The sequence below is a fragment of the Felis catus genome, chromosome E1 (assembly GCF_018350175.1).
Source record: "Felis catus isolate Fca126 chromosome E1, F.catus_Fca126_mat1.0, whole genome shotgun sequence".
NCBI lineage: Eukaryota > Metazoa > Chordata > Mammalia > Carnivora > Felidae > Felis > Felis catus.
Window position 1 is genome coordinate 35932031 of NC_058381.1, and position 25053 is coordinate 35957083.

Below are 25053 nucleotides of genomic sequence, written 5' to 3' on the forward strand. Positions count from 1 at the left end.
GATCGCAAAGAATTCTGAAGAAAAGGAGTGGAAGACGATGTCCTCTGGACGTGGAATCAAGACACCTGATTTGTGTCCAGAGTACATGAGAGCTTCCCCGGGGAAGCACTGGACTGCGAAGTAACTTAGGAAAGGAGAAAGGGTTCCAGACAGAAAGGACAGCATGTGCAAAGGCCCTGTGGCTAAAGGGAACATTGAAGCTTGAAGAATTGTAAAAAGGCCGGTTTGGGAGAACACAGAAGGCAGTGAATCTGGGGGAGTTGGCAGAGGCCTCACACAGCCCTCTGAGGGCGACATTAAAGATGGGAAGCTGATGAAGCATTTTTACCCTTGCGGGGGGGGGATTAGAGAAGGAGGGATGGAGATTAGGCGGAGGGCAGAGAGGGTTTCTCCACGATTGCTGAGGGAGAGGGTGCAAATGTCTGGTATGATGTCTGTAAGGCTCCCTGCTCCTATACCCAGGGAGCCTAGGCCAGCTTCCTCCCCACTCCCCAATCCTATGTGCTCTGGGCCTTGGCTGAGCTGCGTCCCTCTGCCAGGAATACTCTCCGCCCCCAGCTTGTTGACTCCACGCAAGGTCGCTTCAATGTCCCTTTTCTGGCAAGTCTTCCCTAACCCCTGGTAGGGGTAGGTCTGGGCTGGGGCGCCCCCACTCACGGCTCTGCACATCACGCAAGGCCTGTCTGCCGTCTCCCTTGTTCCCACGGGCAGCATCTGGCTCTCCCCCCACCAAATTAGAGGCATTCCCCCCCCCCCGCCCCGCCGCTGTCAGAATGGGGCTCTGTTAGGACAGGAATTGTGCCTCCCTCATCAGATTAGAGGCACCCAAAGTCCTGGACTGTGTTCTCTCCAGCAGACGAGAAGAGGCTCCCTTGCGACAGAGACGGTCTCCCCCATCACCCTGGGGGTTATCCAAGCACCGGGACCATCCCTCTTACCTACTCCGAGCCACCCCTTTCCACATGCCCTCCCCACGGTCCTCACAGGCTGGGGGTGGGAATAGAAGACGGCCTCTCCCCCCCCTCCACCACCCCTCTACTCGGCTGCCCCAGCCAGGATCTCGAGACCAGGAAGGCTTGTTTGCTGTCCTTTCTGGGAACAGCAAGCCTCCCGTGGCCCTCCCCAGCAACCACAAGCCAGCCCCGCCGGAAGACCTGGCCAAGTGACCAGCAGAGGCCGAGCAGCTCTGACCTGCTCCCCGGGCCAGCCTCGGCGAGGAGTGCAGGCCTGGGGCCGGGAACCCTGCAGCTCCTGGGCCAGGCACAGCTTGGAGCCAGGCTGCCAGGAGCCGAGGTTAGGACCTGCCCCGGAGAGCCGCCAAGGGAGGGGTCTGCCTAACTGCAGGCCAAACAGCCCCGGCTCCTGCCAGGCCATCTGGAGCCAGACCCTGTGTATGTGCATGTGTGTGGGTGTGAGTGTGTGTCTCCCAGGCCACGTGGGTGGCTGGGAGCTGCGGGGTGGTGACCTCGCCCGCCCCCCCCCCCCCGCCCCCCCCCCCGCCAAGCCTCTGGCTCCCTTGTGGTCACTTTCACTTCTGACATCTGGTCAAGTTCACAGCGGTCGAACTTCCTGCGTGGCTGTTTTCACTTTTCCTCTCCCAAATCTGGGGGCAAAGGGCCCCCACTCCTTCCCTGTCCCACTTAAATTTACTCCGTGGCTACCCATGTGAATTTGCTTGATTTCTGCGAAAACTCCCCGTTTCGGGGGGGGGGGGGTTGGCGGGAACAATAGGACAGGAGCTCACGCAACGAGAAAGGATACCCGGGTCCCCGCCGCACATGCAGCCCCCACTGGCTCAGATCGCGTGCGTTTCCAGAAAAATCTCTTGGCGCGGTTTTTCTTTCTTTGCTATTTAATGCTCATCATTTATGTTTTATGTGTAGGTTTAGGAAGGCCCAAGAAATGATTACACAGGATGCAAGGGGGACAGGACAGGGAGTCTGGAGCTCACAGCCCCCAGCTGGTGGCGGAGGTTGGTTGGGGGGGGGAGGGGGGCGCGGAGAAGGGCAAAAGGGTTTCATCTCAGCCCAAAGGGAGGCAGGAGGGGCCCCAGAACCAAACACATGCTAAAACATACTTGCGGTACCCCAACCCCCTCCCCAGCTGCTGGGAAGGAAAATAAATACACTCAGATTCTGTCCCGCTCTCCAGGTGCACAGGTGAGGGGCCAGCAGGTGAGTTTCCTCCTCCCATCAGGTTGAGGTCGGAGAAATGCCATCTACTTACAATGCCCCCAGTCCCTTACACGGAGTCGGGAGAACCCTGGGCGGCACAGGGGTGCCTGTCAGCGCACACCCTGCCTGGGGCTCCGGGGATGGGTGGTGGGGGCTCGTTCATGCTAAATAGAGGGGGCGCCACACTCATTCCAACATCAAGCAAAACAGAACAGGCCAGGAGGGACCTCAGGAGACCTCGTGGCCCCTTTCTGGCACCAAGCTAGGGAACAAACAGTCCTTTGCGGGGTCCTTTGAACTCGGGAGAGGCCCTGTGCGGGGCCGCAGGCGACCTCTGTTCCTTCTTGCTGCATTCCCACCCGGGTCCACTCTTCTCCACTGCAACCTTCGGAGCTCAGCCAAACCCACACTTGCAGGAAAGGGGAGGCTGGGGGTGCATTCCTCCGCGTGCAGGCCCTCGGAAGGCAGACGCCAGCTCGGGCCTCAGCCGTCTTTGGCCCGCCAGACCAGGGGCGAGGGAACGGAGCAAGCTGACTCCCAATTCCCCCCTCCCCGTGCTTCTCTGGCAGCTGCCCTGGGCAGGAGCCGGCCCCGGCCCAAGGGAAAGAACTTGGGGAGAAAAGCGGGATTTCTCATCCTCTCTGTGTCTCTCTGTTTGTTGCAGGTGGGGGGTCCTTAGTCCCTGGCCCCCGGGGCCGACTCTAGAAGACACTGCCTCCGTTGGCTTTGGTCTGTGCCCGCATGGAGGGCACCCGGCAGGCTGGGCCGCACCACGGGTGCCACACGGACGTGCCTGAGCGGGGGATCAGCAAAGGGAAGCACAAACCCCAAAGCACGCTCGATCAAATCCATCACTGATCGAGGCGGATCAACGGGCCAGGCCTTGGGCACAGCATCCCATCTCCACGGGGGTTGGACGGGCCTGGAGATGGTGGAGGGCAGGCTGGATTTGGCTTTGAGACATCTCCCAGAGGGTCGCCTGCCCCCGGCTCTCAGGCTCACGTAAACCTGAGGGCCACACCCCCTAATTCAGAGAGTGGGGTGGGGGGGGCAGCCCACATTTGGCCTCTCCATTGCTGGGGCGCGTTGGACAAGCCACTCCCTCTCTGGGCCCGACTGTCCTGTATAAAAAACAAGGGGTGGGGGCGGACCAGATTTCAAAACCCCCCTTCCAGCTCTAACAAGCCTCTGACCATCTTCGTCTTGGGCCAGAGAGGGGAGTGAGGGGGCTGAGGGAGGATGTAGGCCACAATGATGGTCCCTCATTCCCCAAGTTCACAGTGTAGAGCCCATGGCTCTGGTTCCTCAGTCTCTCCCTTTGAGTCTCTGGGGCTTTGTCATCACCCCCAACACCGTCCTTGGTGTCAGCCCCCCAGGCCCGACACCTGCTGAGGTCGAGGTCGGGGGCAGCGGGGCGGGGGGGGGGGACTGGCCCACCTATAGAAGTGCCGGGAGAAGAAGGGAGCAGAAGGTTCGAGAGGTGATGAGCAGGGGCAGGGCGGGAGAGGCGGCAGGGGCACTTCTGGCACTGGAGAGAGTGAGCAGAAGCGAGGGGGGCCCCACGGGAGCAAGGACAGGGCTGTGGTGGAGGGGTCCGGGCTCCGGGGCCCTGCCCAGAGGAGCTCAGCTCTGACGCTGGCCCGTGGGGGTTGGCTGGAGCATCAGTCGTCGGAATGTGGGGGCAGGGCGGGGGGGCTCCGGGTCGGCTCACACCGGGGACGTGGCCGTGGACTCGCTGCACAGGCTCTCGACGATGTCGGCCCGCTGGATGCGGCGCAGGGCGGCCAGGAGGGCGTCGAGCGTCGCGCTGTCCTGGGCGGCCCAGCTGGCGAGCAGGGCCCGGGCTGGGCAGGCCTCGCGGGTGAAGGAGTCTATGTGCTCAGGCTGGTAGCCCAGCTCGCCCGCCAGGTGCCGCCACGTGTCCCCCGCAGAGCCGTTGAGCAGTTTCTCTACCTCCTCCCGCTTGGCTGACGGCAGGCTGCTGTAGAGACCTCCGTCCCCCTTGAGGGCTGCCAAGAACCCGGGGTGGGGGTGGGGGTGGGGGAGTCAGGGGCTACCCTCCAGACCCCCTTTTCCCCAGTGGGCATGGGGGGCCCGGAGTAAGACCCAAGAAGGGCTGAGGCATTTCTCCTCCCAATGTAGGGAAGCCCCAAGGGCCTAGAGGCAGAGGAGTCCAAGATGAGGTCCTGGATGGAGGGGGTGGGGCAGGGCTGCAGAGGGGCCCAGGGGTGCGGACTCACATCCCCTGTCGCCCCACAGCTTCGGCACCAACCCCACCGTGTAACCCCGTCCCTGCCCCTCGACGATGAGCCGGGACAGGGCTTAGCCCCAGACTCAACTGCAGCAAATATCTTGGAGCTGGGCTCTGGGCCACTAATTAGGGTCCATAATTAACTACGTGTTCCCCAGAAGTCCGGAGCAGGAGGCTAATTGCAGCCACTTTGGGGAGTAATTAGCCCTAGGAGGGACAATTAGCTTGATGAGTCTGGATGCTCCAGTCTGTCAAAGCTCCCATCTCCCACATCTCTCCGCTGGAAAGACCTCTCTTACCCGCGTCTCCCGTCCTCCGCAGAGGCCCTGCTCCCTGGGAACCAGCCCCTCGGGCGGTCCTTCCTGCGGTCTAACCTTCCTCCCGGCCTCACCCCCCGCCCAGCCTCACTGCTCACCCTGGCCGGCGGCCGTCTGCGTGTGGGACTGCTGGTCATGCAGGCTCTGGCTGTCCACAGAGATGCCACTGTCACTGTGGAGCTTTTCTCCCTCGGGCGGGGGCGTCTGGTTCACGGGCCGGCTGTTGGCGCCTTGCTTGTCCTGTTTGCAGCTGTTCCACCTGGAGCCAGAGGACGGGCCCAGTGTCGGCGGGTGAGGGGCCACACTGGCCGGGCGGCTAAGGGATCTGTGCTCTGACGCGTGGGGCCGGGGCCACGGTAGGTACCCAGCTACAACCCCCCCCCCCACCATGGTACCTAAGGTTCTCCTTTCTCTCCATGTTCGCCCCCCCCCCCCCACCGGCCTCGCACGGAAAGCGCCAACGTCCAATGCACGTTCATGGAGGGGCACCTGGGCGGCTCAGTCGGTCGAGCGTCCGACTTCAGCTCAGGTCATGGGCTCGCGGTTCGTGGGTTCGAGCCCTGCCTCAGGCTCCGGGCTGGCAGCTCGGAGCCTGGAGCCTGCTTCGGATTCTGTGTCTCCCTCTCCCTCTGCCCCTCCCCCACTTGCGCTCTGTCTCTCTCTCTCTCTCTCTCTCTCTCTCAAAAATAAATAAACGTTAAAAAAAATTTAAAGAACGTTCATGGAATGGATGGTGGATCAATAGAAGACTGTTCCACTAAATTATGATCCACGCATACACTGAATGAGTGGTTACAAGCAATCAGATAATCCCTATGTCCCGAGAAAAGGTCTCCCAAGGGAGATTAAGTGAACACGTAAGTTGTGGTGCATGTGTAGTGTGATCCCGCTGATCCCTAAAAAAAAACAAAAAAAAACCCCCAAAAAACCCTCTGCGTGTTTACACATAACTATAAAAAGTTTCCCGTACGTGTGTTTACAAAGGCACACAAAACGGTTGGAAAGGATCCATTCCAAACAGATTCCAATGAGGAGAGAGGTGGGACTTGAGGAGATAAAAGAAGACTTTTACTTTTTTCCTTTACAAGACCTTGGCCTTGTATTGCATTTACCCAAACAAGCATGTATTCCTTGGATGATTTTTTTTTTTCCACGAATGGAAAATGCACTTAAACATTTCAAGCACTTTCCAGAAGTGCTTGCACATCCTGAATTTCTGGGTGTGGGTGCCACAACTTCCCAGGTGTGCCATGGGAAGGAAGAGACACAGGCACACACAGGTGACTGTGGGTAAATGGGGTTTGAGGGATGAGGCACAGGTGGCTGGTAAAGAAAACTGTGTGTGCAGCGGGGGCCTGGGGAGTCAGGGAGGGGAGCGGCATGGGAGGGGGGGTGGGGCTGGTGGCAGAACAGGTCAGAGACCGTCCCCTGCCTGCGTCCTGCTGACCTGCCACACCCTGGCGTGGGGCAGCTGCTGGTGACAATGACCATGGTTTGGGGTTGAGTTTAAAAAGGGGATGGGGGCTCCTGGGTGGCGCAGTCGGTTAAGCGTCCGGCTTCAGCCAGGTCACGATCTCGCGGTCCGTGAGTTCGAGCCCCGCGTCAGGCTCTGGGCTGATGGCTCAGAGCCTGGAGCCTGTTTCCGATTCTGTGTCTCCCTCTCTCTCTGTCCCTCCCCCGTTCATGCTCTGTCTCTCTCTGTCCCAAAAATAAATAAACGTTGAAAAAAAAAATTAAAAAAAAAAAAAAGGGATGAAGGGGCGCCTGGGTGGCTCAGTCGGTTGAGCGTCCGACTTCAGCTCAGGTCATGATCTCGCAGCTCGTGAGTTCAAGCCCCGCGTCGGGCTCTGTGCTGACAGCTCAGAGCCTGGAGCCTGTTTCAGATTCGTCTCCCTCTCTCTCTGTCCCAACCCATTCGCATTCTGTCTGTCTCTCTCAAAAATAAATAGACATTAAAAAAAATAAAAAAAAATAAAAAGGGGATGAATTTTCAGGTCAAGGTCACAGTTAAGCCCTACTTGAGAGCAAAGACCCGGCTCTTTGTCCCCCATCCCCTCTCTCACCTCTTGAAGGCAATGTAGGCCACCAGGCCCACAACCACAGCGGCCAGGATGGAACAATAGACAGGGATGAGGTTGTCGGCGGTGCCTCGGGTCACTACGGGCTGAGAGCTGCCCATCACTGTGGTCACCACATCTGCCACCGTGCTGGCTATGAGGTCTTGCTCTGGAGGTACCTCTGGCTCCTCCGTGCTGGGGGCGGTGCTGTCCGAGCCCTCCGAAGGTGTAGACCGAGTAATCCAACGGCCAGGGATCTCTGGGAGAAGGAACTACAGGAGTGAGGGCCCGTCCCCCCACCCACACCCCTCCCCTCCACTTCTTCCCCAGCCCCGGCCGGGCTCCAGGTGCTAGGGTGCCCAGCTGCACACAGGGGTGAGAGCTGACATCCTGCGGATGAGTCATGACGGTGGAGAAGACGGACCGGGGTCCCCTTCAGCTCTGTCACTGACTTACTATGGGACTCTGCACACACCTCTCAGGACCTCAATTCCCCCATCTCTAGAAGGGGGATATTAAGAGAGATGGTCTCTAGGCGCCCGTCCATCTGAGCTGTAGCCGCGGTCCTAGGAATCTATTTTGCCTGCCCTGGGTACCCAAAAGCCTGGCAGGGAGGTAAACACACAAAGAAGAGAGAGTGAGCGCCAGGAAGCTTCTAGCGGGAAGCCCGCTGGGGAAATGCTGGAACGTCTTCGGTCCCAGTTGGTCCCAGTGCCCCAGTCGTCCCGGTCCTTGGGAAGGATGAAGATACCCAGGCCTGGACAGAGAGATACCTCCCTGCAAACCACCTCCCCAGGAGCTGGCACTCAGCCTCCCTCCCGGTCTCTGATGTCCTAGCTCTCAGCTTGGGCAGGGGAGGGGGTGCCCAGCTGGCTTGCTCCCCTCCAGCCAGTCCTTAAACCGCCCAGTGGCTAGCCTCCGTTTCCTGCCCTGTGTGGCCCCCAAACCAAACCTTCTGATCTCGCCACCCAGAGAAGATGGTGTTGGGTAGCCCACCGCTTCCCTGGGCAGAAGCAGACTGTTGGCGGAGAAAAGACCTACAAAGAAGATACTGCCCGCTGCCGGGGGGGGGGGGGGCGCCTTGCCCCCCACCTGGCCTGAACATGCCAGGAGGGCACTGCCAGCCTCCCTGACAGGGGACTTGGCACCTCCGGGCACTAGTGGGTGGGATTTTCCATTCTGCCACCCAGCCAGGGCCAGGACCGGGGGCTGTGGGCTCCAGACCGCCCGGGGGGTACCTGTCTGGGCAGAGTTGCCTACCCTATCCGTCCTCGCTTCCTACGCCTGGGGCACGGAGGGAAACCAGACAGAACATGCCAGCGGGGTGAAGGAGAGGCACTTCGCTCCCTGGTTCTGCCGCCCCCCCAAGCCCCCAGTTTGCCCACCCAAGTCGGAGCTGAGGCTGCCCACTGGTCCCTTGGACCTCCTTGGCTCAAGATGTGGACGGTTCAAAGGCCCCCATTTTCAGCACCTTCTGAGGGGTAAGGCCCCCAGATGTGAATCTGGAATCCATCTGGCTGGCATTAGGGAGGGGGTTGCCATCTGTTGCCCCATCGTCCCCCTCCCCTAGCTCGGTCCGGGGAGGGGGAGGGCGGGAAGTGGAAGAGACACGGCCCTGTCCTTTGGCAGCCCCAGACAGGGTGTTGGGACTGGGGAGGGTCTTCTCTTGCCCTGCGAGGAGACTGGGCAAACTGGCGGGGCAGCCTGAGCCCTGAGGCTGAGATACAACTTGGCTAGGACCGACCCCACCCCAGAGGCTGAAGGTTTTGGCAGGGTGTGTGTGTGGGGGGGGGGGGGGGTGTTGGTGAATCAGGCCATCACAGAGATTCGAGAAATCTCAAATGGGACCGGTTGATAGTGGCATTAAGGGGACAGACCGGGCTAAGACGGGGCTGTCCAGGGCACTTTCTCCTCATCTCTCTGATCCCCTCTAGCGGGAGTGGGGGGAGGACAGCAGGATGAAATCCAGATGTGGCCATGTCCACCAGCATTCCAACCCGCTAAGCCCCTGGCAAGTCCTGACAGCCATTTCCGGAATGGGAGCTGTCAGACTTGGGGGTGGAAAGAGGGAGCAGGTTACTCCTAAATCCAAATTTCACTGGAACAAGGGGGTGAAGGGGGGGGGGTGTCCTTCTGCCCCAAGGCTGAGTGAGTCACCATGTTGACACCTGAAATGTATATGCAAGAAAGTACAATGCACTGGGGGGGAGGGGGGGGGGTGACCAAACCACAATCCGATTCCATTTCCTGAAATGTTCCTTCTGTTCCAAGCTGACACTTAACCCTTCAGAAACTCAGAGCAGGGAAGAGGGGCAGGGATAAACACAGCCCTCAGGGGCACCCTCTTCCTTCAGGCGGGCTGGGAAAGTAGGGTGGTATCTGGGAGGAATGCGTGAACGCCTGGGAAGGGAGAGCCTACCCCTCCCACAGCCACCACCTCTCTTTGCTGTCACCGCACCCCTGACTAAGTCCCCCCACCGGCTGGTCCAGACTTGCCCCTGAATCGTGCTGCCCGCCTGCCTGCTGCCCGCTGCTGGAACCCCCTCCCTGCTCTGCCCTGTGCCTGACGCCACTTGCCTGTCTCCTGGCCGAGGGCAATCGCCACCGGAATCGCTCTGCTCTGCGCCCCACTCCTCCCCCCCCCAACACCCCCTCCCAACCCCAGTGCGTGAAGCTTCACACACATACCTGGCCTCAGCCCATGTTTAACCACCCTCCCCACCGTGTGCTCCCCGAGCCAGGGATGACAGGATGTGGAAGGCAGGAGTGCTCCCCACGAGCAGGAGAATCTATCCCCCCCCCCACAAATGACTGGGGGCTGACTGAAGGCAGGGGCTGTGCTGCCTCCCCCAGAATGGGGGGGGGCTTCCTGGGAACTAAATCCTGGGACCCTATCTGTCCCATCGGAATGGGGCAAAGGCTGTCTCTCCCCCGTGAGACCTGGGGCTCCCCGAAGGAGGCTGTTCAGGGGAGAGCAGCCAAAGGCAAGTAGCTAACGAGGTACCCAGCCACAGGGCAATGGACGGAAAGGAAAGGCACTGACAACCTCTCCCCGGAGATGGATGTCACCAACCAGAAACCAAAATGGGTCTGCCCTGGCTGCCACAGCGCTTCCTCCTCCCATCCCGGGAACTGTCTCATCTCCACGGGGTGCCATGCCTGACTAAGGTGGGTGCACCCAGTTCCCAGCCACCCTGGAGACCCACAGCCCTCCAGGAGCGCTCTGTCTTGTCCCTGGGCTCCTGAGCCCCAGAGCTGCTTCCTCTGCCCCCACCACCTCCTTAGTGTCCCCTGAGTCCAATGTCCTCCTCGGCTAACAGTAACAATGACTGTTGACCCCTCCCCCAGACACCGCAAGTTAAAGAGGGCCAGCCACCTTCCCTAACCCACAGCATCCCTGGAAGCTGTATGACCAATGAGGAAACTGAGGTCCAGAGACAAGGGTGACCTCCCGACCGTCACTCCAAGAGCGACAGCGAAGATTCCATCCCCCAAGGCTATAAACCACTCTGGACTGAGACCAGGCCTCAGAGCCAAAGGGCCCCAACTCCTGAGGGTCCTCAAGCCCCTCGTCCAGGCCAGAGAGGCTGCTCAAGGACCAAACATGTCCCGCACTGGGCTCTGACCCACAGGCCACCTTTGAGTTGCTTGTCTGTTGCCCATCCGGTCCCACAGATGAATAAGCCGCGGGAACTGAGTTCCAGGGTAGTAGCTGCGGCCGCGGCCTCGGCCTCGGGGCCAGATGAGGGCTTTCTAAGCACTCAGCCCAAGGAAGGAAATAGTGGGAGGGGGTCCTTTGGGCCTGGGGGTTTCAGGGAGGGTGGCTGCGGGCTCAAGGTCACCGAGCAGGACCGGCCCGTCTCGACCCCCAGGGGGCGCCCTTGCCCGCGGCGCACTCACCCTCGCACTCGGCGTCGGCCCAGCGCGTGCACTCGCGCAGCTGGCGCTCGGTGTCCTCGCACACGGTGCAGGGCAGGCACGGGTCCACGTGGTTGGCCTCGTCCGAGTACGTGCCGTCGGGACACTCCTCGCACACGGTATTCTGCCGGTCCTGGCACGAGAACACCAGGCCGGAGCCCGCCTCGCACACGCGGCACGCCTCGCAGCGGCCCGTCGTCTCGTCCTGGTAGTAGCCGTAGGCGCAGCGACACACGGCGTCGTCGGCCTCCACGCACGGCGCCGACATGCTCTGCAGGCCCACGCACTCGGTGCACGGCTTGCACGGCTCCGTGGCGCTCACCACGTCTGAGAAGGTCACGCCTGAGGGCAGATGGAAGGGCAGGGTGGGGGCGGGTTGGGGGTCGGCACGGAAGTTCGGCACCTGCCCTCTGGGCATCCGGATACGTGGGGGCTGGAGGCGCTCCCTCCCTCCCATATCCTCCCGCAGGGGCCCCTCCCTGAGCCCCACCCTCCTCCTCGGGGGTCCCAGGCCGCCTGGGAAGGGCCCCTCCCCACCCGCCCAGCCCAGTGCGGAAGCATGGACCCCCGAGGCTAGGCGGGGTAACCCGCCTGGAGCCGGTAAATTTTTTGTTAAATTCTCTTAGAGAGTTCCCGGCCCAGTACCCTTGTTCCCAGCATGATTAAGGAATAATCTGAGCGTGGTTCCCATCCAGCCCTCCCCGCGGGCCAGAGCTGGACTGCGAACCCAACCCAGGCACGGGCGGGCCTTCGCTTAGGGAGCCTCCCGCCCCCGCTGCCCTTCCATTCCTCTGCGCGCAGGTGGGGGCCCAGGTGTGGCCTGACTAGGGTGAGACCGCAGAATGTCCACCCGTGGCGCTACCCCACGCTGCTTAAGGGCTGGGCTCTTGAGGGTGGGGATGGTCTCCCTGACAAGGCAACAATAGGAGGGATTGACGCTAGACAGCAAGGACTTGCCCCTAGAGTCCTCTCGTAATGGATGCGAGCTCTGATCTAGTAAGGGGAGGGACGCCAGGGGATGCCAGGGCCTCTCCTCCGTGTGCAAGGAGTGGGGAAGGCACAGATCCTTCACCCCTGCTCGCCCAGGTGCAGAACTCTGTGCCAGTCCGAATCCAAGAGGATTCATCCTGGCTTCAAGGGCAGAAAGAGCAGAATTTAGGAACCGCGAACCAGGGAAGGAGGGGGTGTTCAGAATGGGGAGGCGGAAGTAGACTAGGGTTTCCCCACTGGGGGGAAATCGAGGCCTGCAATTCTGAGCTTAACCTTGTCTAAAGGAATCCAGAGTCCAGATGGAGCACAGGGTCTCGATCTTTGGCAGAAGCAAAGAAAGAACAGCAGAGCCGAATGGAAGGGAGAGAAACTGAGGGGGGAAGACAACACAGAAGACAAGCCAAGCCTGAAAGGAGACCAGTGTCAAGTCTGTTCTGGCAGAGGAACTCCTGGGTTTCTCTTCCCGGGGATCAGGCAGACCTGGACCCAAAACCTGCATCTGTCACTTATTAGCTGTGTGACTCCGGGTGTTTTACTTAACCTCTCTGAGCTTTTTTCTTTCTCTGTCAAATGGAGAATAGGATCTCGGCTCACAGGGTTGTGGTGAGGAATACGTGAAATTCTACCATAAAGCACTAGCCACACAGCAGGGACCCTACAAAGGTTGGGCCCCCTGGGGTGGGCAGTGGTAAGCCCCGTGAACTTCAGTAGCAAGGATATAGTCAGCAGAAGGGACTTCCAAACATACACAGTCAAGCAGGATGTCCAGTTTATGCAAACAGAAGGATCCTGTCTGGTTGGCATGTGGCAGGGGGCGGGGGTTTCAATCACACTGGAGGGGGGAGGGGAAGGGGGGCGCTGCCCATGGGAAAATACAGAAAACGAGTAGTAGAAAACTCTTGGGAGGGGGTTTTAAGGGGTGGGGAAAATGCGGCCTTTTTTGGCAGAGAATGAAGGCGGGAGCTTAATGGGTTTCCTTGTGGAAACGTTTTGAGGACAGAGGGAAAGTCCGCTGGGGTCTCCATCCCATAAAGTGAGCTTATAAAGGCGGCCTGTTAACACAGCTGGAGCGGTGGGGGAGGGGAACAGAGGAAACAGACGCTCGGGAGGGACTCCTCCTGCCACCACCTCCTTGCTGGGCTCTGCTCCTGTCTCCCCTTCCCTGCAGAGGCCAGAGCCTCCCTCTCTCCCCGGCTCCTCTCCCCTACCTCCTGCTCTGACAGAAGGGGGTAGGGTCCCATCCTGGGAGACTTAGGGTCCAGGGAGGAGAGGCACTAGGCAGGGGTCTAGGAAATGAGAGAGGCAAACTCGGGAGGTTCCAGATAACCAATGGTTGGCCAACCCCCACCCCCACCCTGGGATGGAAACCCCGTTAGGCCAGGGCCAGTGGCCAGAAGGCAAGGTGGCAAAAGGCGTTACAGCGTGTGTAGCCTCTCCACCTGAGGTCCAGGCATCTCTCTGCTGCAGGATAGAATTACAGCATCCACAGGCACAGAGAGAGGAAAACTGTATTTGGGGACACCAAGGAGTTGGTGTTGCCGATCGGCTGTGTGCGTGCGCGTGCGCGCGCATGTGTGTGTGTGTGTGTGTGTGTGTGCACCTGCGTGGTGGTGGTGGAGAGGTATCCAGAGGTCAGACTAGGCGGGTGGGTTCAGGGTTCCCGGTTCCTGTACTCTTGTTTCCATCACGATTGAAGAATAATCTGAGGGCATCTCGGTGGCTCAGTTGGTTAAGCCAACTCTGGATTTCGGCTCAGGTCATGGTCTCACAGTTCGTGAGACCGAGCCCCGTTGTTGGACTCCACGCTGACAGTGCAGAGCCTGTTGGGACTCTCTCTCCCTCTCTCTGCCTTCCTCTGCTCGCTCGCTCGCTCTGTCTCTCAAAATAAATACACTTTTTTTTTAAAAGCCTAATCTAGGATGGTTCCCACCGGCCCTCCAGGCGGGCAATGAGTGCCAGGTAGAAGGCAGGATGTGAATCTAGGCAGAGAGGAATGGTTTCTGGGCAGGGAGAGAGCACTGAGCCCATGGCCTGAAGGCAGCAACTGAGGCCGGGGGGCATCCCGCAGGGACAGAGACTCCTGGGTCAAAAGCACCCAGAATTCAGACCCCAGACCTCCCATCCTTCTGCATCCCCTATCCAGCAGCCCTGGAAAATGGGGTTCTCCCCTCTCCCCAAGGAAGTCCCAGGTAGGACAGGCCACAGCAGCCCTCTCCCCTCTGACACCAGCCCACAGCGAGGAGGACATCCTGACATTGATTCAGCCCCCATTCCCGCCCCCTCTGGAAAACTACGCTTCCTTGGTCAGAGCTGGAGAACAGTTGGCCTGGGGGGGGGGGGGGGAAGGGTAGCCACACCTTCCCAGGATCCCCCAAGGTCAGTTTCCAGGGCAGCCAGGATGTGATCCTCCCCCACTCCCCCCAAACCCGGTGAGGGTAAGTGGCAGCCATTGATTTTGCAGTGCGGATGATATTTTTAGCTGGTCTTAGCATCAGCTACTCCTCCCACCTGGCCACATTCTTCTACCAGGCCTCTCTGCCTGGGGGTTGGGAAGGGGCACCCCCTGGGGATCCCTCATCAGGTCCTCCACATACTTCCCCGCATCCCTTCTCCGCTTCCCCCCTGGCTTCCTCTATGGGGTCAGACCCATGCCCGTGTCCACACGGAGGTGGGCCGGAGACCCTGCCTGGAGGCAGAACGCGCATAAGGCTTCTAGCGGGCATGTTCCTCCGTTCCTCCCGGCCCATGTGCCCTTCCGCCCCTCCCCCTAGCCCACCCTGTACTCACTGTCCAGGCAGGGCTCACACACGGTCTGGTTGGCTCCGCAAGGCTGGGCTACGCCCTCTCCCAGGTTGCAGGCTTTACAGCACTCGCCGCTGTGGGTGAACAGGCCCGTGGGACATGCCTCCTTGGCACCTCCAAGGGACACCTGGGTGGGGGGAGATCAGAAGGTCAGACTGGCAAGAGAAGGGAGAGAGGGGGTCTTCCGGGGGATCCAACACCCCCCTCCTAGAGCCTTCTATTGGAACCACCTGGGCTGGGGATGAGCTCACCACGGAGGCATCAGGCACATCAAAGCTGACGGGGAAGCAAGGCGGTAGGGGGGACAGCGCGCCCCTGCCGGCTGCTGGGGGTGTGAGGTCAGAGCCCCGGAGGCTGACTTTGTGCAGAGTTCATCTTGGGGTTAGGGCAGCTTCTGGAATCCCAAGGATGCGCCACCTGGGGAAGGCGGCCTGAGACCCAGCAGCGGGCCTTTGGGCAGGTACAGGTTGCAGCTGGCACAGGGCTCCCAGCCAACGGGGCAACTGGAAGCTAAAATCAGGCCCACATGCCACTTGCTAAAGCTGTGCACCTGCACCCCATCTACCCAGAGGGGAGCCCTTTTCTAACAAAGGCTAGCAGGGCCCTGCTCCAGGGCCTTAATTCTACCTTTCCACATCCTGAATATTAGATGGGAGGTGTCTGTACCCAAGAACAGAAGGCAGAGGGGGTAGGGTCTTGGGTTCGAATCCTGACTCTGCACCGGAGTTCTGACCATCTCTGCCTTCCCTCTCCGAGTCTGCCTCTCCTCGTGGATGGCAACAGAGGCCACTCAGGGCCAGAGCAGAGAACGGGCCAATTAGCAAGAGTCTGGAGCCAAGAAGGGAGAAAGGGACGCCTGTTATCAATGATGAAGACGGGGCTGCTCTCACCATCCGGCCACCCTACTCCACCAGGGTTTGATTTCCAGCCACCAGCCCTCCCCTCTCCCTGCCCCCCATGCAGCCAGTGGGAACGGCGCTGGAACCGGGGAAAGGGGAGTCAGATTCCTGCCACGGAGGCATCTTTGCTCTTTGCTCATGGATGGAACGATTTAGCACCAGATTCCCTGGGGTGGGGGGAGGGGGGAGTGCTGGCCGCTTGCTTTATGTTTCTATTCCTTACCAAAAAAAAAATTCTTCATGTCTAATAAAACTCCAAAGTCTGTTTCCCTGGCCTCAGACCATGCAGCCCTCCTTTGATGCCAAGAGGAAGTATGGGTTCTGGGGTCATGGGACCAGAGGGGAGTGTTAAAGGTCATTTTGGATATCCCTCTGCTTCCACACTGGCCAGATCAGAGCCAAGAATACTCCCTTTCCCTCCAGCCCTTTAAAATATTCTGAGGTCTAGGGGTGCCTGGGTGGCTCGGGCGGCTGAGCGGCCAACTCTTGATTTCCACTCAGGTCATGATCTCCCGGTGCGTGAGTTCGAGTCCTTCATCAGGCTCGGTGCTGACAGTGCCTGAATTCTCTGTCTCCCCTTCTCTCGGCCCCACCCCACTCGCTCTCTCTCAAACATAAATAAATAAAATACTCTGAGGTCTCCCTAGGGTTTGGTGGATGGAGGGGGGTGGACAGGTGGGATCAGTCTGGGAGGGGGCTCGTGGTCCTCAAGTGACCAGCAGGGAGGGTGCAGGCAGCACAGGAGGGGGGCCTTGGGTATTGCCACCATCCCCTCCCAGGTGGTAGGAACACCGACCTGGGAACATCTCTGCAGACCGGAAGCCATGAGGGGTGGGAGTGGGTGGTGTCCCAGATGCAGGCTTTCCCCCAGGAGGAGAGCGAGATTCCAGAAAGGTCTGTTTGGATTTCTTTTCATCCTCGAGGGCTCCGCTTAAATGTCAAGGAAGTGGTCCTGTGGCCCCCACCCCTCTCAGATCAGGTGGAGGTGCCCTGTTACAGTTCTCCCTGGTCACTGCTCTTGTCCGCAGAGTCCCCTACTGGACCGTCAGCTACCCGGGGGCAGCGCTGTGGTTGCCCCTGCACCTGGTACATAGTAGGGACTCAAAACATGTATGTTTATGGAATTTAAGAACATGAAAATACAATATGAACTAGAGGATTTGCCGCTCTAATGCTTTTCGTTGTAAAGCATCATGGTGGCGCCCGTCTGACTCCAGAACATGCCTGCCCAGTTTCCCCAGGACTCAGGGACTCAGTGCTGAACCCCAGTGATTATTCTGGGCTGCCGTGCAGTGAAGCCCTTGTGTCTTTACCCCAAACTATCACACTCTTGTGTCTGAGTTCTTCTGTCAGCCCTTTTTTTTTTAAAGTGTTTCTGCCTCCCTCCTTCCTGTCAAGATATCAGTTGTCAATTTCGCTGCCACCAGAGTGTGACCTGAGCAGCCCCTCCCCCACCGCCCTAACTTATGAGACCTAATTGAATCTGTAGAAAGCGTGTAACTAGCCTGGGTCGGGAGGGATAAAACGTGAGTGTAGGTAGGATCTGAACCAGGAGGGGGCCATTCTCCGGGGAAAAGGAGCAAGCTACACGGCCTTCCTCCTCAGAGGTGTCCATTGCTCTGAATCCTGGCTCATCACTTAGAGCTGGGTGACCTGGGCCAGGCTGAAGTGTCTCTGGGCCTCAGTTTCTTCATCTTTAGGTGATGGTGACAATACCTGTCTCCTAACATTGCTGTAGGCATTAAGCGAAGAAGGTGTTTATACACTTCAAGATCCCTCTTCCCCCCCCCCACCCACCCCCCACCCCCCAAGGTCCTTCCTGCTGCTTTTGTGGCTTTTGGCTGGGTTCCAGTTGGTTGAGGTCAGCAGAGAGCTGGGCCCGCTGAGGGGGTCTGGCGATGGCAGTTGGGCATCCCGTACAAGCCCCCTCTTCCTCGAGGCCTGCCCTCCCTGCGATCCTCTCTCTTCTCCCAAGTCTTGCATTTGGACACCAGGCCACATAATTAGTACCCAGGCGTTTCCTGTGCTTGTTTTATGTGTCCTATTTCAAAAACACCCCAGATCTGCTACTTAACAGTATGCTACTCTGGGAACAAGCCGCAGTCTCTCTGAGCCCTCCATTTTCCCACCTAAAAGTCTGGCTTCGTAATATTTATGGCTCAGGGTCGCCATGAAAATTACAGGAAATAATTTATGTGAGTCCGTCCGGTGTGTAGAAGAGGTTCAATAGATGTCGGTCGTCAGAGAAGTGTCTTGTCTGAGGCTGAGCTGCTGAGCCCAAGTGGGAGGGGAGAGTTGTAGTCAGCCTCAGAGAGAGGAAACTATCTAAGAGGAGGGGGCGGGATGGGCACGAAGATAGGCTTACCCACCAGGAAGAGTCTGAAGAGGGCACAGGGACCAAAGGAGGATAGGAATTGTTCTCCTTACAGATAACTGATTAATTAACAACTATTCGCTAGTCAACAACTATTTACTGAGCGCTGAACTAAGAGTTTCCAATGCGACATGGTCACTGACCCCTGGGGGAAGTCACAGTCCCTTGAGGGAGAGAAAAAACCACTCCAAACAGTGACATCAGAAGCCAAGATGCTGAAGGGGAAAGACTTGAGGGACTGCCTTCATCTCCTCTCTGACAGATGGGGAAACTGAGGCTCACAGAGGCCGTTCTGCCAAGTGGCTTGACTCATGGCCTGTGTCACACCTTTGCTCGGTCCAAAGTGGGGCAATATCGGGAAGCAAGGAGGGATGACCAGGATTCAGGCTTCTTGCTCCAAAATGATCAATTTACCAAAATGATAGCCACATTGGCCTGAAATTTACATCTGTTACACTCATTCACTTCCAACTTAATGGAGTGATTTCATCCCATTTTTTGAGAATGTTTTGCAATCTTGTCGCCATCTCAAGGGTTTCAAAAAACTAAGGTGGACCCATCCTCAGATGAACGGGCTTTTTAAAACTTTTTTTTTTTAATTGGACAAACTAGAAAACACACTAAATAGGTGAAAGAATTTGAAACTATGACTGCTTCAGTGGGATGAGCCCTAACCATTCACAACAGTCTCCGCAAAGGGGTCCTTAGGTGAATGGAGCCATTAACCACCGCCAGGGGGCTGGAGAGTTTTCAAATACGTGGAGGGTCTTTTGAGGTCGATGCAAACCCAGGAGAGACACTGCCACATGCGCGCCACTCCTTTAGAGAGAGGTTGAATTTAGGGTAGGAGACAAGAGCTAATTACTGAGGATGATGCTGCATGGGGGCTATGGGAGGGGGCGGGGGGGGGAGACCATGGGTGGGGGGCAGGGGCTCAGTTCCAAATTTGTGGCGCCAAGGACATAGGACATAGATCTAATATTGAGGGCTAGTGATGGTCAAGGACCTCGTGTCCCTCCGTGATCTAGAAGGCTGGCGGGGGCGGGGGGGGGGGGCGGGGAGTGGGGTGGTGATGGCGCACGGAGGACAGAATAAACTCGAAGCCAAGCATCCCGGGTTCCAACAGGGGCGCCAGCCCTTCCGAACTGGGGGAGCCTGGTTTCGTGCCTGAAAGTCTGGGAGGTTCAACTCCCTCAACGGTATGAGGGGATAACTAGATTTACTCTGCGGGGATTTTATAAGGATTAAATGACACGGTAGAAATTACCCAGGGCAGTGCGTGGCACACAGTAGGCACTCGCCCGATTTTATTATTCCCACCTCCCCACCCCACCCCCCACCCCCAGGGCGGAATCTAGGCGTGTGAATGGACCCCGGCGGCTACAGGGGAGCGGGGACCCCTTCCATCCCCGAGCCGCCTCCCCCGCCGCCCTGTCCTCTCATTTGCTGCGTTCGTTGCATCCCTATTAGGCGCATTAGCCAGCCCGGCGGCTCCGGTTACAGACGTCTGAATGACAAAGTGCCTCCATTACCGGCGCGGCCGCCAGCCGAGCCGCCGGGACGCGCTCTGGTTTCAGCACTCTCTCGCCGCGGCCCAGGAAGAACCTCGGACCGCCGCGGCGCGCAGAGCGAGCGCCTAGACAGCAGCCCCGCGGCGAGGCGGAGGCCAGAGCCGCAGGCGCTTGGGGGCCGCGTTCTGCGCGGGGTCCACCTTCCCGAGCTCCCAGGCGCTCCGCGCCCAGCTCCCCTCCTTCCTCGCCCCTTCTCTACTGGGGTGGTGGGGGGAGGACTCTCTCCAGCCTTGGTCTGGAGCCCACGCCCTCGCCCCTCTGAGCTCTGCACTCCTGGCCACCCCAGTCCCACCCCCCGAGTCAAGATGCCTCTCTAAGCCGCCGCGTTAGTCAGCAACCATGCCCACGGTCACTCCCAGATCTCCGGCGAAGCCACAGGTGCTGACAGCTCCAAGGGGCTGAGCTTCGGGGATGGGGCCAGTGCCCGGAGAGGGTCTCTGCCCACCCTGGCCCCCACATTCCACCCCCCGCCCACTCTGGGCATGGCCTCAAGCCCGCCCCCGCGGAAAAACGAGCTGGGACGCCGCGCTGCCTCCTTCCGAGGTATGGGGAGTACCGAGCTGGGAATCAGGTGAGGGACGGCCTAGCAAGCACTGGGGAGTTAACTTGCTTGTGAGATCTTGGCCAAGTCGTTTACACTCCCAGAGCCTCTCAGTCTCCCTTCCTGTAAGATGGGGGTTGGGGATGCAATGGTCAGATGAGAGATGAAAATGGCAGGGAGAGTGATGACACCTCTTCGGCGCCGTTCAGGGGCCCGCACAGGTCACATCTCCTGAGTATCTTGGGACTACCGGACGGACTTAGATGCTCAAGAGGACCCGCAGTCCTAGGCCGAGGCAGGATCCGAGGCACCTGAGCGCCTCCGTCTGGTTCGGTGCCCAGCGTCTTCCACCGAAAGCTGGGCGGGGCACGGGCGGTATCCAGACCCGCTTGGGCGCTGGAGCCCAGCGAACCGCGGGCGCGGCGCTCGGGTTGCTTAACTTGACGGGGTCGGAATGCGGGCGCGGCGCGCAGCCCTAGGCGCGCCCGAAGCTGCGGGTGGCGCAGCCGTCGCATCTCAGCGCCCCCTGCCGGCCACCTCGGCCAGCGCGACCCGGGGCTGCGCGCCGCCGGGACCTTCCCCGCTTTGCGAGTCCCAGCGCTCTGCGCCCTGAGACTTGGCTGTGGCCAGACCGGGTCGCGCGGTGTCTGCTCCATCCCTGTCGGTCCTAGGCGCTGCTTCAAACCGCGAACATCAGCGCGTCGGAGGAGCCCGCGGGTCGCGGGGGAACCAGGGAACGGGTTCGCCCCGGCGAAGTGGGCGCTCCCTTCCCAGCCTCGGATCCCCAGCCTCATTTCCCAGACTGGGTGAGGCCGCGAGAAAGAGCACGCGACAGGCGCGGGAAACGTCCGTCCCTCCGCTGTCTGCTGGTCCCACTGTCCCTCGGCGAGAAGGCGGGGCCCCGACCACTTCAGGGTCCGCTCTCCCTTCTCCGTCCTCTTTCAATTTGCTTGCATCTATCTCCCTCGCCGTCGTCCTTTTTCTGCCCTCCCTAACCCACTTCTCTCTCTGCAACCGACCCCCGCTCCCCGAAGCTCTCCCTCCCACGCCCCTCCCCCCCATTGTCTGCCTGGCCCTCATTGTCCGATGCCCGGTCCCCTCTGCCTCCAGTCCCTCCAACCTCCTCCCCCATTGTTCTATCTCCTCGTCTCCGGTTCCCCGCCCCAGCCCCGCTTGTCCTCATATCTCCAATCCCCGTCCCGTTCCTCTTCTTTCCGTCCCACGACCCTCCAGAGATCAAGATGCTCAGGGGGAAAGTCGCCTCGAGATCCCAGCATCCAAGCGTCCTCTTCAGAAGAACCCAGGCATCCGAGAGAGCCCCTCTCGGCTCTGCCGTACACACCCTCCGCGGTACCCGAGGACCCGCATCCCCGCGCCCCTGTCTCGCGCATCTCTAGCCCCGGTCTCAGGGTCGCCTCTGCGCTCTGAGAACCCTAGACGCTCCTCCGTGGATCCTGGCATCGGAACTCCCCGCCCGCCATCCACCCCCAGCATCTGGGACCCCCTCGCTCTGTTCTGTTTTCCCTTGGCGGAACCTGAGCCCATTGGGGTTCCCGTCCGGGGAGAGGGCGCGGGCTCCCCTCCGGCTAGCACTCACCCCCAGGAGCAGCGGCAACAGCAGCAGCAGCGGGCGCGGCCCGTCCATGGCGCGGCCCGCGGCACCTGCCCCCATCGCCCGCCTCCCGCGGCAGCGCTCGGCTTCCAGTTGAGTCCGCTCCGCGGACGGATAGGGCTGCGCGGCGCTGCGCTCCAGCGCCCGCCCCCCAGAGCTGGCCGCGGCTCCGCTCGCTCTGGCTGCGGGCGGGAGGGGCCGGGAGAAGCCAGTGCGGCGGCCCCGCCTCCTCCCCGCCCAGCCCGCCCACCCCCGGAACCGCGCCCGCCCGCCCCGCCGCCTCCGGGAGGGGAGAGGAGGGGAAGGGAGGGCTTGCGGGGAGCTGCGCGCCCGCGCGCCCCGCGGCCGCTTTTCCGCGCCCGGGCCCTCAGAACCTCTCCCGACTCCGCCCCGGTACCCAGTGCCCGGTCCGCGCTACGGCGTGTCTCTCCCGGATGCTGTGGGCTCAGGGACCAGGGCGTCCCCACCGCGGCTCCCATTCCTCTGGGCTGCAGACCCCGCCGGGTTCACTCTCTAACCCGTCTTCCTCTGCCTCCAGCTTCGGCTTCTTTCCCCGGGGCTCTGCTCCCTTCCCAGCCGTTCTCAGCAGGAAGGCCCGTCCGGCCCTTCACCTCCTGGTCCACACCCGATCGATCCCTACCTCTGCCCCTTCCCGGGGCAAAGGCGTAGGGGAAGGGGAGGGGAGGGGTAGCAAGGTGGTCTGAGCCCAACAGCGTGCAGCAGGGGCATTCAAGGTGGAGTCCATCCTGATGTTTCTGAATTCGCAGAGGATGGGTTGGAGGGGGGGGGGTATCAGGTGTGCACACAAGATCACAGGAATACACACACCCTCAAGCTCACGTATACACGTGCTTACGCACGTGTCCACACCACCCTCCGGCACTCGTGTAAACCTGTGCATTCTACACACGCATGTGCACCTACCCACTCGTGCGCGGTGCACACTCATTGCACTTGTGGTCATAACGTGCAAACACACATGCTCACCTGCACACTCACACTTCCATGCAAGTCACCACACAAGCCCTCGCAGGTGCAGTCTTCCAGCCGGGTGCTCACACATTCATGAACACACATGCACACCCATACGCAAGCACACGTGTATCCTCACTAGACTGTGAGTGTTTCCATTAGCTTATGAGCTGCCTGCCGGCGGGGACTTCGGTTTCTTTTCTGAATGCCTGGTTCAGGAAAGGTCTGTAGAAGGGTTTATGAGGAAAGGGGGTTGGATATGCTCACACCTACATACCACGGACTACGTAAGCAACCCCAGGACCACACTCACCGTGCCCTACAAACCATAGCGGGTCCCAATCGCAGCCTCCCCCCACCCCCAGCAACCCAGGGAGGGTGCCACCAGTCTTTTGAGGGGAAGCACCCCACCTCAATTCCTACTCCTTGCTTGTCCCCACACATTCCTGATTCCCAGACGAGGAGGCCACCGAACAGAGAGCCTGTAAGGAGCAAATCTACAAAGCCCATCCCCACACCCTGATCTTGGCCATGTGTCCACCTCAGGTTTGACTCAAAAAAAAAAAAATAGTACTGCCCTCCCACATGACAGGAAGAGGGGGGAAGATCAAGTACACTTGGGAAGAGAGTATCTAAGCAGTTGGTAGGTGACTCCCTAGGTCAGCTGAAGCTAATTTCTTCATTGGGGGGCTGAGGGGGGGCATCTGCCCTGGGAGCATCTTTCCCGTGTATCCAACAAAGTCCAGGGGACAGCCTCAGAAAGAACAGGTGGGCATCCCTGGGTCCTTGAGCATGAGTGTGGATAAGCCACCACCTCCATGGCTGGGCAGGAGAGGCCAGGCGGTTAGCCCATCTCCAGAGATCCCTGAGGAATCCCTCCTCCCCAACAGGGACCACCTCCAAACTGTCTCCTCCTCTGACAGCTTTTCACAGCCCTGCCTCTCCTTCCCGAGTTCATGGAAGGCAGGAAGGGGCCTGGATGCAGGAAGGGGCATCGAGCTGCTTACTACCAAGGGTATCGACAATGTGGCATTAATTTAAATACTCCTGTTATTAATTTATGATGCCGGTTACTACTATTGCTAAGGTTATCCATCTCAACACGATTTAATATGACCCACACTACCATGGCTGGGGCCCTGGGTTATTAATAATTTCCATGGTCTTGATCATTTAAGCCTTACTTCAACAATTACACACGGCAATTGTTACTATTATTAGCGGCATTTCTATGATTAAGCCTGAGCGCAAGACCACAATGCAGTGCTGAGAACCCGCGGGGGGAGGGGCCGCAAAGTATGTAGATGGAAGAGCACTGAACTGAGAGTCAGGTAGGCCTGGCTGTACGCGCCTACGCACCCTACCCCATCCCCACCACGCAGTCCCGGGTGTCTTAGGTGGGTTATGTCATCTCTCTCGGCCTCAGTTTCCTCACCTATCAAGTGGGATTTTTTTTTCTTTTTTTTTTTTGTAAGTAGGCTTCATGCCCAGTGCGGAACCCAATGCGGGGCTTGAACTCATGACCCTGAGATCAAGAACTGAGCTGAGCTCAAGAGTCGGTTGCTTAACCGACTGAGCCACCCAGGCACCCCTCAAGTGGGAACTTTTTTAAAAGCTCCGTGGGGGGCGCCTGGGTGGTTCAGGCTGTTGAGCGGTTGAGCGTCGGACTTCGGCTCAGGTCATGATCTCGCGGTACCTGAGTTCGAGCCCCGCCTTGGGCTCTGTGTTGATGGCTCAGATCCTGGAACCTGTTTCAGATTCTGTGTCTCCCTCTCTCTCTGCCCCTCCCCACTCGCTCTCTCTCAAAAATAAATAAACATTCAAAAAAAAATTTTTTAATAAAAATAAAAAAATAAAAAGCTCCGTGGGTGAGGGGGCTGGGGTGGCTCAGTCAGTTAAGCATCTGACTCTTGATTTCGCCTCAGGTCATGATCTTGTGTGTGGCTCATGAGATCGAGCCCTGCATGGGGCTCTGAGCTGAAGGCACAGAGCCTGCTTGGGATGCTCTCTCTCCATCTCTCTCTGCTCCTGCTCTGCTCAGTTTCTCTCTCTCTCTCTCTCTCTCTCTCTCTCTCTCTCTCTGAAAATGAATAAACACTTAAAAAAGTCTGAAATGGGCTTGGTGAAGAATAAATGAGGTAATACAGTGTCCACCACAAGGAAAGACTTGATCTCATTTTACTCACTCAGCACATATTTATTGAGCACCTACTACGTGCCACACGCTTGTTGGAAGCCCTGGGGACACAGCGGTGAATAGCAGCTGCCCTCGTGGAGGCTTCCAGGTTCTAGGTATTTGATGTGAAGTACTATTCTATGAGGTGGCACCTTGACTCGACCATCCTGTAGATAGCATGGCTGTGATCAGGACGTTCCTTCGCTGGGACCATGACCGTCACCGCGACTGTCACCATCACGGCCCCCTGTGCCAAAACCTTCCTCGTACTATGACCACCATCCCCGTGACACCAGCCCCACTACCAGAACCAGCACGGCCATCGCGGCCACCGTGGCCACACCCACAATCACCCCCATCACTACCATGACAGTGGGACAATCGCCACCACCGTCACCA

The 25053-nt window shown here is 59.2% G+C and overlaps 1 protein-coding gene across 1 annotated transcript; it reads right to left on the minus strand.

The window, feature by feature from the left end:
* Window positions 1–1844: 1844 nt before the first annotated feature.
* NGFR (nerve growth factor receptor) lies at window positions 1845–21700 on the minus strand. The gene is made up of 6 exons (XM_023243766.2): window positions 21492–21700; window positions 14495–14636; window positions 10700–11059; window positions 6806–7058; window positions 4841–5001; window positions 1845–4183 (listed from the first exon to the last, which is right to left on the minus strand). The coding sequence occupies exons 1-6, from the start codon at window positions 21564–21566 to the stop codon at window positions 3882–3884; spliced, it is 1293 nt and encodes a 430-aa protein (XP_023099534.1). The 5' UTR covers window positions 21567–21700; the 3' UTR covers window positions 1845–3881.
* Between the last annotated feature and the right edge of the window lie 3353 nt (window positions 21701–25053).